A 14,312-nucleotide genomic window follows, 5' to 3' on the forward strand; every position below is an offset into this window, starting at 1 on the left:
CTGGATTTGTCAAACCTAAATGTACCTTAATCTATTTTAAGAGGATTAAGGCATCAGTCACATACGGGGAAATTACAGTGGATCTACAGAAAAAAATCAAACCTTCTCTGTCTGATCAGACCCACCCTCCTCAGCAGATCTATCAACTGGCTCTAATCAAAGGAGAAAGCTGACAGCTCCACCAATGAACGTGTCACTGGACCGCAGTGAGGGGTCTCTTCTCTCTGAAGACGCTCTGGACACAGAGGACGAGGCCTTGGATACTGGAGATGACCTGGATGTCAACGTTGATGAGCTGGACACACCTGATGAGGCTGACTCACCGGACCTTAACAGACATGGTGAGACAGTCACATGAAAATACACTTGTCTAAATGTGCACAGGAGATGACAGACAGACACATAAACATAGTCACATGAATTGTACAAAGATGCTTTACTGACTGGTGTAGTGACATTCATCATTTTGTAAATTTGATACGGGTCAGGATTTACCAGTCATTCTCCTCAAATGCTAATATGCATTTTGTTTGTTGCCATGTCATCTTGTATAACTTTCATATCCCTGATGTCACAAACAGGGGATTCAGAAGAGTCTTATCTGGGTGCAGGAGCAGCTTCAAGCGATGCCACTGCAGGACATAGATCCGCCGAAGAGAGCAGTGATAGCAGACTGTGGAGGAGCGTGGTGATCGGAGAGCAAGAGCATCGCATTGATATGAAGAGCATTGAGCCATACAAGAGAGTCATTTCTCATGGAGGTATGCAAGCACAAATGCAAACAATCCAAAACATGGATGTAAACAATCACTACCAGTGTGTTTTGCTCTTGGCTTTCGATTATTTGATCTCTGCTGATGCCCTCCCCGTTTTTGCTCCCTTGTTTGGAAAAATCATATATTTACTTGAGGTTTTCATGCTAGGGACCTTATTGTTTTTTAAAACAACAATTAACTTTTTTAGTATTGAAAAATACAAATTTGTTTTTATCAAGTTTTACTGTCTAAATTACTTATAAATGCAGCTATTTTCTGGACATTGTTGAACAATGGCTGCCAGGCTCCACCTTTGCCCTTTACTGTATAATCCAGAAAATTCCTGTCCTCATGGAATTGAAATGGGTACAGGAATTTGAATGCCCAGCTCTAACCTAAATATCAACAATAGCAGTAACTATGTACATGGTGAAAGGGGGGGCAGAGGGAGTTAGAACAGCTCTTGTCTTAATATGCATTAGACTCACTGCAAATCTATTTTAGAAAATAGCCTACTATTAAAAAAAAAAAAGGTTCAGTTTTTCATATCAAATGAGTAGATCTTGAATTCTTTGGACTTGCAGTTCCCAGACTTCATCTAATCTCACTGAATAGATTCTCTTTTGAAGAAGTTTCTATTAGCTATGTATTGAGGATTAATTCTCTCACTACTCCTAAGTTTCAGTTACTGTTGGCATAGACAGAGAGTCAATGTGAATTGTGATATAGTCTGAATCACTGTCATCGATAACCGAAGGCTATAAGATAAACTCCTGCTATGTTAATAATAGTACTGCTGGGCCTTGAATTAGTGGGTCACAGTTATTTACAAGACAAATAAGACAAGAAGAATTGCAAACTGTAGAAAATGTTCACAGGAGTGCACATATGAACTGCAAATGAGACCTTTGTGTTTGTGTTTTATCTTCTCAGGGTATTATGCTGAACAGAATGCGATCATTGTGTTTGCAGCATGTTTCCTACCGGACAGCGACTGTGACAATTACAATTATGTCATGGAAAACCTTTTTCTGTGAGTAACCCCAAATGTATTTGAGCATGCAAAACATATGCAATCTCTTTTGTATAACCTCATTATAAATATGTATGATTGTTACTATTTTATTATCGTTATAATCACAGTCTCATGGTTGTATGCCCCTGCCACCCAGACTGGTTTCAGGTAACATAAAATATTAGTAATTTGTATGAAAGTTTGATGTATTGAGTAATGGCTAGAGACGTGTAATCCTAGGTGATCATAACCTGGACCTTAAACCCTAAAATGTTATCAGTTCATCTTCAAGTCTGAGTGAACATTTGTGCTGAAGAAATTTGAACAAGTTCCATTGGAGATATTGTGTCCATGAGAATTGAATATATGGAAAAATAATAAACCCCTAGCTGTGGCTGTTGCCAATGCGGAAGCATAAAAATATCATGACATGCTGAATTCTAATAGTGTTTTATCTCTTTTTTTGTGTCTAGGTATGTGATAAGTACCTTGGAACTAATGGTGGCAGAGGATTACATGATTGTTTATCTGAATGGTGCCACACCCCGCAGGAGGATGCCTGGTTTTAGTTGGATGAAAAAGTGCTATCAAATGATAGACAGAAGGTAATATTCACACATTGTTTAACACATCACACAAACATTGAAAAAGAACCTCTCCTTTAAGCTCTCTTTAAGTTTTCTTCCGTGAAAATCTTGCTGTTGTTTTGTTCTGGGGCCAGGACGTGTATCGATACGCACTAGATATACACACAGTGATGCAGCATATAAAAAGTGAGGAATGACACAACACTAGTGACAAAAGTTTATTCCTTGTGCAAAGGTGAACTGCAACTCTGGGAGGTGAAGCTGTGGGACATAACTATATGATCACCCTAAGCATCTTGAGTCGGTTCAGAAGACTTGAAAATAAAATGAGTAAATGACCAGCACCCACACCTCATTTCTGTTTGATATCAGAGATACTGTAGGTCCCCTTCTACAGCATGACTGACTTAATGTGGCATGACTTAAATATTTTGCCAAGATGTAGCAGTTAGTTATCACTTTATACAACCTGATGACTTGAATGTTTTTAATAAACTCCAGACCAGCATCATAGAAGATGTCTATTGATTGCTGCTCCTCTTTAACACCACAAAAACAAAGACAGGTAAAGTAATAAGTTAGTTACTATCGGGTTAGTTAGTCTCACGGGTAAGCCAGCAGAGGGCGTAGAAAGCAAACCTAATGTGAATTGAACCTCTCCTCTTGACTGACTGCCTGGGATGAATATGATAGTGCTGCGCCAGAGATTTTTCACCTTCTTTTTACAGTAAAGTTAGTGGGTACAAGTGGGTTTTACAAAAAAAAGGAAATAGGCCTGCCAACAAGGACAATTGCCAATTTTACTAGACTGAGTTTGTCTTCATGTTCAGCACAATGTTACATGTGCACAAAGCTTATTTCCTCAAATGTCTAATTTCAGACTTGACTCATGCTGTTCTGTTGCTTGGTAGAAATTCCTTATTATTAATCATTGTTAATGATTAATAATTTTTAGTTTTATGAGTGGAGCTTATATTCTTTGTACACCTCTTCTGCTTCCCTTTTTGTCCCACAGACTGAAGAAAAACCTCAAGATGTTTATCATTGTCCATCCTTCCTGGTTCATAAGGACTTTGCTGGGAATAACCCGACCCTTCATAAGGTCTTGCTGTTGTTCTTTATATTCAGACATTTATCATAGGAAGCCCATCAGGTCTAGCCTCGTAAACCAGCCTCTCCCGGAAATGCATTTCATTTCATTTCACAGGGAGAGTCTGGCCTCATTCCCCCTGTAAGCGTATGGGGTGGGCGGGAGCTGGGAGGGAGTAGTAGCGTTGACAGACAACCCCATTCAGCCAATCAGCAAGTTGGTATATCAAACTTTTGCCGCATCCAGTTGGAAGAACAGCGAAAACGTCTTTTCCTTCAAGAAACTCAACAAGCGCTGACTCTTGCTCTTGTTTAATTGCTGTAATGGATGGTATTTCAGTAAGAATAATAATAATAATAATAATAATAATAATAATAGTAGTAATTGCTGTTTTTAGGCTGCTACTGCTAGATAGCTCCGCCATGTTTGTTGTTGTAAGAGTCGTGCAGTGTAGTGACGTTATCATCCGGGGCTTTGCACCAGTCGGTCCCTGATTGGCCAACGTGCTGTGCCTGTCACAGAAATCTGAGCGGTGACACTGATTGGCTCGGCCTTCTGAGGGTTTCAGGCCATGAATGAGGCCAGACTCTCCCGTGAAATGAAGTGAAATGAAATGAAATGAAATGAAATGCATTTCCGGAAGAGGATGGTTTACGAGGCTACATCAGGTCATTACAAATGCACACATTTTACTCTTGGCCTCATGACCCTGATTACTTATGAGTACTATACCCCATCACAATGCTTACATCAGTTCATTTATTAGTGAAGTAAACCTGTCTGATTTCTGGTTTCCACAGCTCCAAGTTCAGCAGTAAGATCAAGTATGTAAATAGTCTACAGGAGCTTGGAGAAATTATCCCGATGGACTATGTCCACATTCCACCCAGCATCATCAAGTAAGTCAGCTTGTCCTACTATTTAAATGAATGAATATGCACTTAAATATCTCCCTTTGTGTAAACAGTTTGTATTTTGGTGATTGTTTTAAAAGTTTTTAAAATCACCTAATAGCAGTCTGTCAGGACATTTACCCTTCTTCGTTTATGTAAGATAACAAGCCCTGTCATGGTCTGCAAAAGTGACATAATATGAACCATGTTACCAAATGAACTGCCCTAACACCGATCCTCCTCTGCAATTCTGTTAACTCCCATAACCAGGCAAATGGCAAATCTTGGAGCAAGATCTTGAAGTATTTTTAGATCTTTGGCTGCAGTTCGCCTTGGCTTTTTCTAGGTGTTAAAATCTGATGTAATCACATAAATCAACACATAAAAAGCAATAGAAGTATACACTGGAAACACACTTTAAAGTTCAGGCATTCTTATATATCTTTCACTCTGCCCAAAGGTTTGACAAGGGGAGGCCTATACACAGATTTGCATGCATGAGGTAACTCTCTTAACCGGCCTGTGTTGATCGACTGTTTGTGAAAATGTCTCCCCATAAAATCCTTCCAAGCTCCTGTGAATTTTGTCATGCTAGGACTAACCCTACTGACCTTTGGCTGTCTCCTTATCCAACACAAAGCAAGCTCAACATTGATTTTCTTACTTTTTCCAGTCTGTGATGTGGCCCTCCATGTAAACTGGTTCATTTTACCTCTCATCTGCAACATTTCAGCAAAAGTCAAACGAACATATAGGCACACAAATAGCCTAAGCTACCAAGACCAAAGGTCCCTAACCCCCATTGACCAGTGCCAGGCTGCAGAAAAGGGACAAATTATTTTTTTTGTCGGTAATACAACAGTTATCAGATAATAAGATGGTAATGATTTCAGTGATTGATTGGTCACAATGCAGCCATTCACTATTTATGGTCCCTGCTACATGTTTATTATCTATCTCGTATAATACAGTACTGGACACACAAACTGGAGAAGTACAGATAAACTTTTCTGTAAGTGCAATAAAGAAATTAAAGGGATAGTTCACCCAAAATTCAAATTTCACTCAGTTTCTACTCACCCTCATGTCGACTAAGGGTTGGGAGAAGTTTCAGAGTCCTCCGTGCCTTTTTGGAGTTACAGGGGGGGTCCGCGCAGCAGTGCATGTCCATATGACGATAGCGAACGGGGCTCACTTTTCTTCGTCCAAAATATAGACTTATTTAATTTTGTTCGGAACAGTTTCTCATGTTGGGGCTTCAATACAAGAGGGACATTACAGACGAGCACTATGGAGGTATTTGGATGTTTTTTGGTGTGTCTTTTTGGACGAAGAAAAGTGAGCCCCGTTCGCTACCGTCATATGGACATGCAGTGCTGCACGGAGCCCCGCTGTAACTCAGAGAAGGCACGGAGGACTCTGAAATGGCCTTAGTCAACATGAGGGTGAGTAGAAAATGAGTGAAATTTGAATTTTGGGTGAACTATCCCTTTAAAGATTCTGGGAATGGGGACTTCTATATTACAGTACACAACAACGTCACACTGGTTTATTTTATAGTGAATTGTTATAGCCCTGTCGTAAGAGGTAATGATTATCCCTTAAGCAGCTTCCACTCAGCTTTACTGTGTAAAAGACAGAGAGTCTGTAGCTGATAAGACTCCATGAAACACACACTTTTTGGTGCTCTAGTGGTGTTGGAGTGGAAATGTCTTATTTTACCTTTAACCTTGTCCGTTATCCGAGAGGCCGTGTCTTACTTGTGACTGGGTATGAATCAGAAGTCAGAAAAGACCTCAAACATCCACGGCCAGTGATAGAGTGTGTGTTAAGAGGTGAAACATTAGCTCTAGTAACTGTTTTATTGTCAGAAATCTATTGCACCTTGCATTGCAGGGCATCTTTGTCGCACACTTCTCTGATCTTCCAACTCCTCTCCTACTTTTGAGCACTGATGCTTGTTTTCCTTTCCCTTCATTCAAATTATTATGGCACTGTTGAAGCAGGCTATTATTCCCCAGCAACTGCATGAGTACTGACAGTTTGATCGAACTGGTTATATGTTTGTCGTTGCCACTAATCCTTGTTCTTTGTCCTCCAAACCAATGCAAAACCAGACTGGATACAGAGTTGCAGGATACAGCAGCTAAGTAAGTAGCGTGACATTTCCCCTGACCGTGAGTGAACGCAACTGAGCCCAAAACGGAAAATCATTGCTGTCCTTTTTAGAGACCCAATATTTTACAAACAGGAAATATGTTCACATATAATAATAATAATAATAATACATTTTGTTTATACAGCGCTTTTACAACTCTCAAAGATGCTTTACATAAAACCAAATACAGAGGAAATAAAATACAAAAAATTACATAAGTGCCCAATGCAGAGAGAAGTAAAAAAGGAGAAAGAAAGAAAAATAAATGAAAAGTACATAGAAGGAAAAACAATGTGCAATAACTATGTATGTTTGTAATTATGAAAACTGATGGGGGGCACAGAGAAAGACAGCTACTGTTGCAGTTTAAAAGCAGATTTTAAAAGGTGGGTCTTGAGTAATGATTTAAAGGTGGGTGGGTTAGAACAGTCACGGATGTGTTTGAGGGCGTTACAGAGGGAGGGGGCGGCTATGGAGAAGGCTCCAGTGCTTAGTCCTGAGCGGGGGTGAGAGGAGGTTTGCATCGGATTATCGGAGGTTGCGGTACAGGGAGTGTGGTGGTGGAGCATGTCCGTGAGGTAGGAAGGAGCCTGGTTATGGAGGGCTTTGTGGGTGAAGAGGAGGAGCTTGAAGTTAATGAAATCACTGGCCCAAGCAAACAGGATGTAGATAAATGAGTTTACACATGTTGTGTTATATTGCCTTAACTGCACTGTATCAATATGTAATATCTGAGAACTTGACGTTGTTTCTTGTACTTGGAGCAGCTTATCTTATCTTGTTATGACCTGGCTCTACACTGGAAAAACCACTTGATGATTGCCCAAGGCGTAGATGCATACAGGCACACTGCTGTGCATTAAAATTGTATACAAATTTCACTGCTAAAAATCAATAAAAATTATTGAAACTAAAATTTTACACAAATTTAACGTCATTGGAGCAATTAACAATTTTGACTATCAAGCCTCGCTCAGCTCTTTGTGCTGGTCTGCTTGCCTCTCAGACAGATTCCCAAAACTTCAATGGCGGTGTATCATTGGAGATGGTGGAAATGCTTTTAATAGTATGTAAATCCTTGGCTAGTTTATGGGGTAACTCATGGACCATGGTTATTCGTTCTCACAGGTTAAAGTTTTCACTGGCCAATCACTTTGTTTTAAATGTATAATAATAATAATGCCTCTGTGACAAAGGTGTAACACATTTCTTTCCCTGTCTTTGTTTGTCTTCTCTCTTCCTCAGAGCTGACAAAAAGGGGAACTCGGCCGTTTGAATACACTTGGCGCCTGCCTATCTCCTCCCTGCAATATGCTGTATTCTACCACAGCATGTCTGAATATAAGCAAACCTGTAGCATGATGTGTCCAGCACTAACAATGTGTCAGAAAGGATTATGCTGTGGTACAAAACAACAGGCAGTTGCTTATTCAGTGAGAGAAGTAGCAACCTGTGGGTGCTGAACACAATACTTTACAGTGACTAAGACTGTCACTGTGTTGGAGGATAGTTGCTTTATCCTGTACTACTGTATGTTACCCAGCACTTGATTGTGTTCCCCATTTGGTAGCTTTTGTTTTCTTTGATTTCATCTTTAATTTTTAACAATGCTATGATTCTTCTTTCTTTCACTTTGGAGGAATTACTAACCAGCTTTATTACAACCATGAATTCTTCCCTGTCATGTTTCTGGGATGTTACAGTACTATAGCTCTGTCAACAGACGATAATGTCAACAGACAATTTTAGATTGTCATGCTTTACAATAATGTCAATCACACGTGAAAAAAAAAAAAAAACCTTTGTGTTATTCAAACCTGTGATTTGTAATGGCTCAGAACAGTGTAGGCAAAAACTGTCAGAGGATTTTTACATTATGTCACTGTCTTACCCAACACCTCATACAATCTTGAAAAGGCTACAAGTAGGTAATTCTATCGACATTGAATATCACTGTGAATTTCTTGAGATGTAGCTAAATAGCAGGCGTCAGTAGCTGCAGTAATGTGTTGCATGCTTTCATTTGCATTTTCAATTTAAACACAGTTTAGGCAGCATTGTGTACTAATTTAAGTCATGCAGTAAGTCAGCTTTTCTGTGTGTGTGTGTGTGTGTGTGTGTGTGTGTGTGTGTGTGTGTGTGTGTGTGTGTGTGTGTGTGTGTGTGTGTGTGTGTGTGTGTGTGTGTGTGTGTGTGTGTGTGTAAGAGAGAGTGAGTGATGAGAAAATATTTTCTTCACAAACAAATGGACAGGTACAGTACAGGGACTACCTACTGCGCAGGTGTCCACATTTATTTGACATTTATTTTATTTGCCTTTTTATTATATTTATATACATTTGTTTGTGGCTTGAAAGATATTAATTAGTTGTAAAGTATGTAAAATGTTTTACCTCATTAAAGATTTGTTCCTCCTCAGCAGTCTTTTAAAAAGTATATATCATACACCACACATTGCACAATTAAACAATTGAAATATACCACACCCATGACATTGGCTTTCGTTGCAGCAGCAAACCCATCAAGGCTATTCATTGATCCCTTCATTTTAGCAAAAGTTATTTCCTTGTGCCTTGTCTGCTTCCTACTTGTTGCTCCTTGACCTCAATAGAAAAGCCAACAGAAACATTCAGTAGTAACAGAAAATAGAATAATAAAATAGAATGAGGCTACTGTATGTGCATAACAGAGAAAAGTGAAACATCATACGTTGACAGTCTTTTCAGTATTTGGTTACAGATCGCAACTATTTGAATGAATGATGTTATTAAGTTCATAAGTCAAACCTAAGGAGGTACAAAAAGTAAGTTTCATACAGTGGAAAACACAGATTTATCTAATTTAAATAAGCAAAATATCAAGGGGGGAGTAGCAACATCTCACTGTGGCTCATTTAGGTTGATGTGTGAGGTGTTAAGTGTCAGGTGTTGAGTTAAAAAAAATTTTTCCAAAGAAGCCTGCATGATTAGTATACATTGATTTATTGTTTGCATTGCATTACCCTGGATGCCCCACCTCTAGTCCTGCAAAATCCCTTAGGACTATGTCCCTTCTGCCATCAGATCCTCAATAGTTGTAGGTAATTATCTTCATGTGCGCAGTAGCTAAGTGACTTCCTCTGTCCCCTGACATCATAGTGTTGAAAAATCAATCACAGGCTCCTGCATTGTCAGTCATGGTGTGCTTGCTGCCTTTAAACCTGGCAGTGACCTAATAATAGTTACGTTAGAAAGTGACGAAGCAAGGGGATTCCTCACCAGAGCACCCTTTTTTCTTAAGACCATAGATTTTAGAAATTAAAAAAAATCCTACAAATTTTAATCATGTTTTCTGTGACCAAACTTCACCACTGCTTATGAAATAATAATGAATAAATAAAAGCTTATTGTATGTTGAAGTTTGAAATGTTTGTTTAATTCCAGATAGGCTTTTAGTCGGACAGCTTGTATAGCTGTCCTTATTGTGGTTTTATGGCCATTTCTACCAGACTTGGCCTATTTTACTTTTAATGGCATAGGTTCAGCGGACACAGTCGCCACCACATGAGTAGATGTCCATAAGTGATGATTAAGCCAAAAGAATGATTGAGACTTTTGTTTTTTAGGAAGACCCTATACAGACTCTACCTTTACAGTAGGTAAATACCAGACTTACATGATATTAGATTGTTACGATATTAGCAGCACAGGACCTAATGTCTGTGTTTCACTTATCACAACTGGAAATATAAAGCTAGAAAAGTAGTAGACCTAATATAACTCAGCCAGTGCCATTTGTCTCAGATACTTCTCCAAGCAGTAGATGGGAATAGGATCTGTGTCCATGTCAAACTTATTGGCAAAGAAATGATGCTGCTCAATCATCCATTTTAAGTCTCCAGGGCCGTATACACATACTTCCCTGACATGGTTTCCATTACACTCTGGGTACACTGCTTGCACAGCATCTTCTGATCCCTCATGCCCCTGCCACTTCGCCAGCCGTGCTACTGAATGCATGTCTGACATGTCATATTTGGGGTGGGGCCTCAATGAACCAGGAACTCCATTCATTCGCTGAATGGTTGCCCAGAGAAATTCATCTGGACTGTAGGTGTCTTTGGCCCACTCGATCAGAGTCTGTATTCGGCTGTCCTCCAACACACTGCGGACGTAGCCTCGGCTAACCACCATGTAGGCACTTCCTGACAAAATGGGAAGGTTGAAGGGAGGTGGATCCTTTGCCTTTCCTGTCCCCTGAGATGGTTGAAAATGCTTATGATCATTTAGTTCAATCTGAATAGAGAGATTTTGCAGCAACAACAGTAATCAATATGTGACTCAGATATTTAAAAGAAGTACCTGGATGTTTCCATTAACTATTTTATGAGAATTTTTCACCCTCGACTTCTTCCTATCAGGCATTTGTTCCGACTCTAAGCTGTTGCTGCCCTTCAGTGAACGCAGCATCCTCACCATCTCCAAGTTGGTTTTCAGGGGGAAATCCTGGCCACAAAGGTTGATGAAGTATTTCCATTCTGTGCTAGCATTATACAGGTCAGCCATACAGTTAAGGTCAGCCTGGACGCGTGGCCAGGCAGCATAGACCACACTCACAGGCTTACTGACCATGAAAACATTTGGGAAACAGGAAGAAATGGCCATGACAGCAGAGAAGAACGAGGGCTCTGACTTTTTGTCCACGTGGATGCAATATAGATTATGAGGAACATAGATGGCCCGCAGCAGTCGCTCAAAGCTCTGCACCTACAGTACATGGAAAAATAAATGATGCCTTTGATTATTCAACTGAATTTAATTTGTATTGCCCATTTAATTGACATTGGTGGCTTCTGTGAAGTATTCAGAGCTACTTCACAGTTTTAACATGTATTTGAATTTAGATTCAGGGTTTAGAATTTACCTTATGATGAACAACTATAGAGTAAGCCAGTGGGAAGTCCTCTTCTTCTTGGCTTAACGAAACTGTTAGGTATTTCCTGCTTAACTTGAATTCCCTGTAAATAAACAACAAGATAAATGAACAATAAGCAAATAGCACAAGGTAGTCATTTCTGTAAAATAAATATTTAACTGTCTTATACAGTATGTTATAATCGTTTAGAGCAACACACCTGCAGTCTCTGGTTTCATTAATGTAATACTCATTGGGCAAGTGAATGCTCTTGCGAAAGTCTCTGGTGATGCTCAGTAATTTGGCTTTTTCCAGTTCCTCCTCGTCTCCCTTCAGGATCGCTGAACAGTTGCACAATGTGTCTGCAACACCATCAGCATCGGTGTATTCCAACCAGTCATACCCGAAAATGTGAGTAGGATCCCAGCTTGTCTTTGGGTGAATGAGTAGGGAAAGCATCCATACTGATCCCGCCACAAGACTGATCTTCAGCATCAGTGGCAGCCAGCCCCCGTTCAATAGATTCATTATTTGAGAATAGAGTCTTAACAAGGAAACTTTAACAGAGTGAGTTCTGTATATAGCCACGTGCACTCAGATTTAAATATCTTACAAATACTAACTGATTTTCTGTTTCTTCTTATGAAATATTACGTGTCTAAGACCTGCAATCATTACAATAAACTTAGCATTTTTATAATATTTAACAGTGTGTAGAGAAGTTCCTCTCTGGATCCAGGGTGATCAGTTGCTTTGCCAGTTATTGTCCCTGCAAGAAAATAAGAGAAGAGAAGAGATGTGAATGCATCCATTCTACGTATACACACGTTTTAAGGGTAAAATAAAAATGTGGACATACAAACTTCCTGTTGCCATGTAAATGGTTAGTTTTTTGTTGTCAGCCACATAGCACAGCCACATCTGCTTTCTTGTTACATGCTGATTGTGTGCATAAAAGTCGCCATAAAACACATTTCCTTATTGACCTACATTACAGTAACTGAACATCTTCCTGTTGATGATCTTCCTGTACAGGTCATCATCCAAGATACTGTTGTTAGAAACACAAGCACAATCAAAAGAAAAGAAACACTTGTAGCTAAAAGAACAACTTTATTACGTCCCTGACGTGTGTCTAGGCTACATGATTTGATGCTGTCACATGATTGGCAGACTTAATATTTGCGCAATGTTCCCAATAAAGTGCTTGGTGAATAGACAGTAATGAAGTACATTTATGTGAGTACTTACAGTTACATAGTACAGTGGGGGTTTTTTTCTTCAAAATTCTGTTCTTAAATTGAATATTATTTATTTTGACTTTTATACCTAGATATTTTATAACTAAGATAAATACACTGTTGCCCATAAAGTTGGAATGATTTTGTTTTCAGACACATTCATCTTTTTATTCTTATTTATAACTTACACATCAGGGATCACCTTTGACCAGGTGCAATGATTACATACTGAGTCCCAGTTACCAGTTTTGAGAAAGATATACAATACAATATAGGCTACTATCAAGAATAAATCACATTGTCACAATCATTTCATGAGAAGAGGTATAAACAAAACAAAACAAATATTCCAACTTTATGGTCAACAGTATATAATAACTCGAGAGACACATAACACACAAAGCCAACTCCCACATTTTAACTCAAAAAACTTGGCTCACAACATTTTGGAGTAATATTTGACCAGGAGGTCATGAGTGACTAAATTAAATGAAATGGAAAATGCGTCCTACCTGTTCAGTATTTAAAAGCAGAAGATCCGGTTTCATTTCTGTCCTTCCATCATTCCCCTTATTGCTGCCTTATGATTTCTGCCCAGCTGGGTGGACTTGTCCTGGTAGAAGGAAAGTAGAGCACTGGAATAAGAGAGTAACGACACGCATTGGTCCAATGGAAGCGCCACCTGATGGTGGAACATGGGTATTGCAAAAGTGCCCAAGAACTGACATCTCTGCATTGATGGTGAATGAGCAAGTGCGGTATTTTCAATAATTTAAGGACATTTCTAGATCACCCACGTTAATAGCATCATTGAGGACCCTTTACAGATGAACATAGGCTAGTAAAAAAAACAAAAAAAAAACAACAACAACAACAGTTTTCAACATGAATGTTTCAATCTACATATTATAATAAACAAATTATAAGTGTCATTTGATATGACCAAGACACCTTAAAACAAAAACACGGCCGTTTTCATCAATTTAGAAGCAAGTGGGCAACACACATACATTGGAGTGAATGGGTTTTCTGGGCGCTTTTGCAATACCCATATCCTGCCACTCGGGGCGCAAAACCCTTACCACGGGAGTCAATGGAGGTGTCGTTACTTATTCCAGTGCTCTAAAGGTAGGTAAAATGAGACTTCCTGTCAGCATTTTTCAAAGTAAAACCACCAAAAAGAAAAAAAAATCCGGATATCAGCATGAAAACCCATTTCATCCTTTCAGGACATATTTAAGGCAAGGCAAGGCAGTTTTATTTGTATAGCCCATTTTTACAAACAGTTGTCTCAAAGGGCTTTACAGAGCATCGTAACAACATCCTCTGCCCTTAGACACTCACATTGACTGAGCAAAAACTCCCCCAAAATTGGAGAAACCTCAGGTTGAGCAATATCCCTCACCCAGGACAGGCAGACGTGCAATAGATGTTGTATACAGACAAGAAAACAGTTTATAACACTGGTGGTGGTTATAAATAAAAACGTATAGCCTATGCAACTGAAAATTACAGCCAAAAAAGAAAATCTGCATAACAGCTGCTGTTCACCTTGTGCAAAAATACAATTTACAAACAGAAAGGGGAACAGACGAAATAAATGAAAATTAAAAATACAAAGTCCACTGCTAATCTGACAGGTCCTCTGCATTGGGCCACATCACATCAAGACCTGAGTGT

The 14,312-nt window shown here is 39.2% G+C and overlaps 1 protein-coding gene across 1 annotated transcript; it reads right to left on the reverse strand.

Annotated features, from left to right (window-relative positions):
- Positions 1-10,247: 10,247 nt before the first annotated feature.
- LOC310991013 (beta-1,3-galactosyl-O-glycosyl-glycoprotein beta-1,6-N-acetylglucosaminyltransferase-like) lies at positions 10,248-11,919 on the reverse strand (the record flags this gene model as incomplete). The annotated part of the gene is made up of 4 exons (XM_083978581.1): positions 10,248-10,733; positions 10,839-11,243; positions 11,401-11,494; positions 11,612-11,919. 4 exons carry the CDS (start codon positions 11,917-11,919, stop codon positions 10,248-10,250), a joined length of 1,293 nt encoding a protein of 430 aa, XP_083834707.1.
- Between the last annotated feature and the right edge of the window lie 2,393 nt (positions 11,920-14,312).

Source organism: Trachurus trachurus (genome assembly GCF_905171665.1).
Source record: "Trachurus trachurus genome assembly, chromosome: 9".
Lineage (NCBI taxonomy): Eukaryota > Metazoa > Chordata > Actinopteri > Carangiformes > Carangidae > Trachurus > Trachurus trachurus.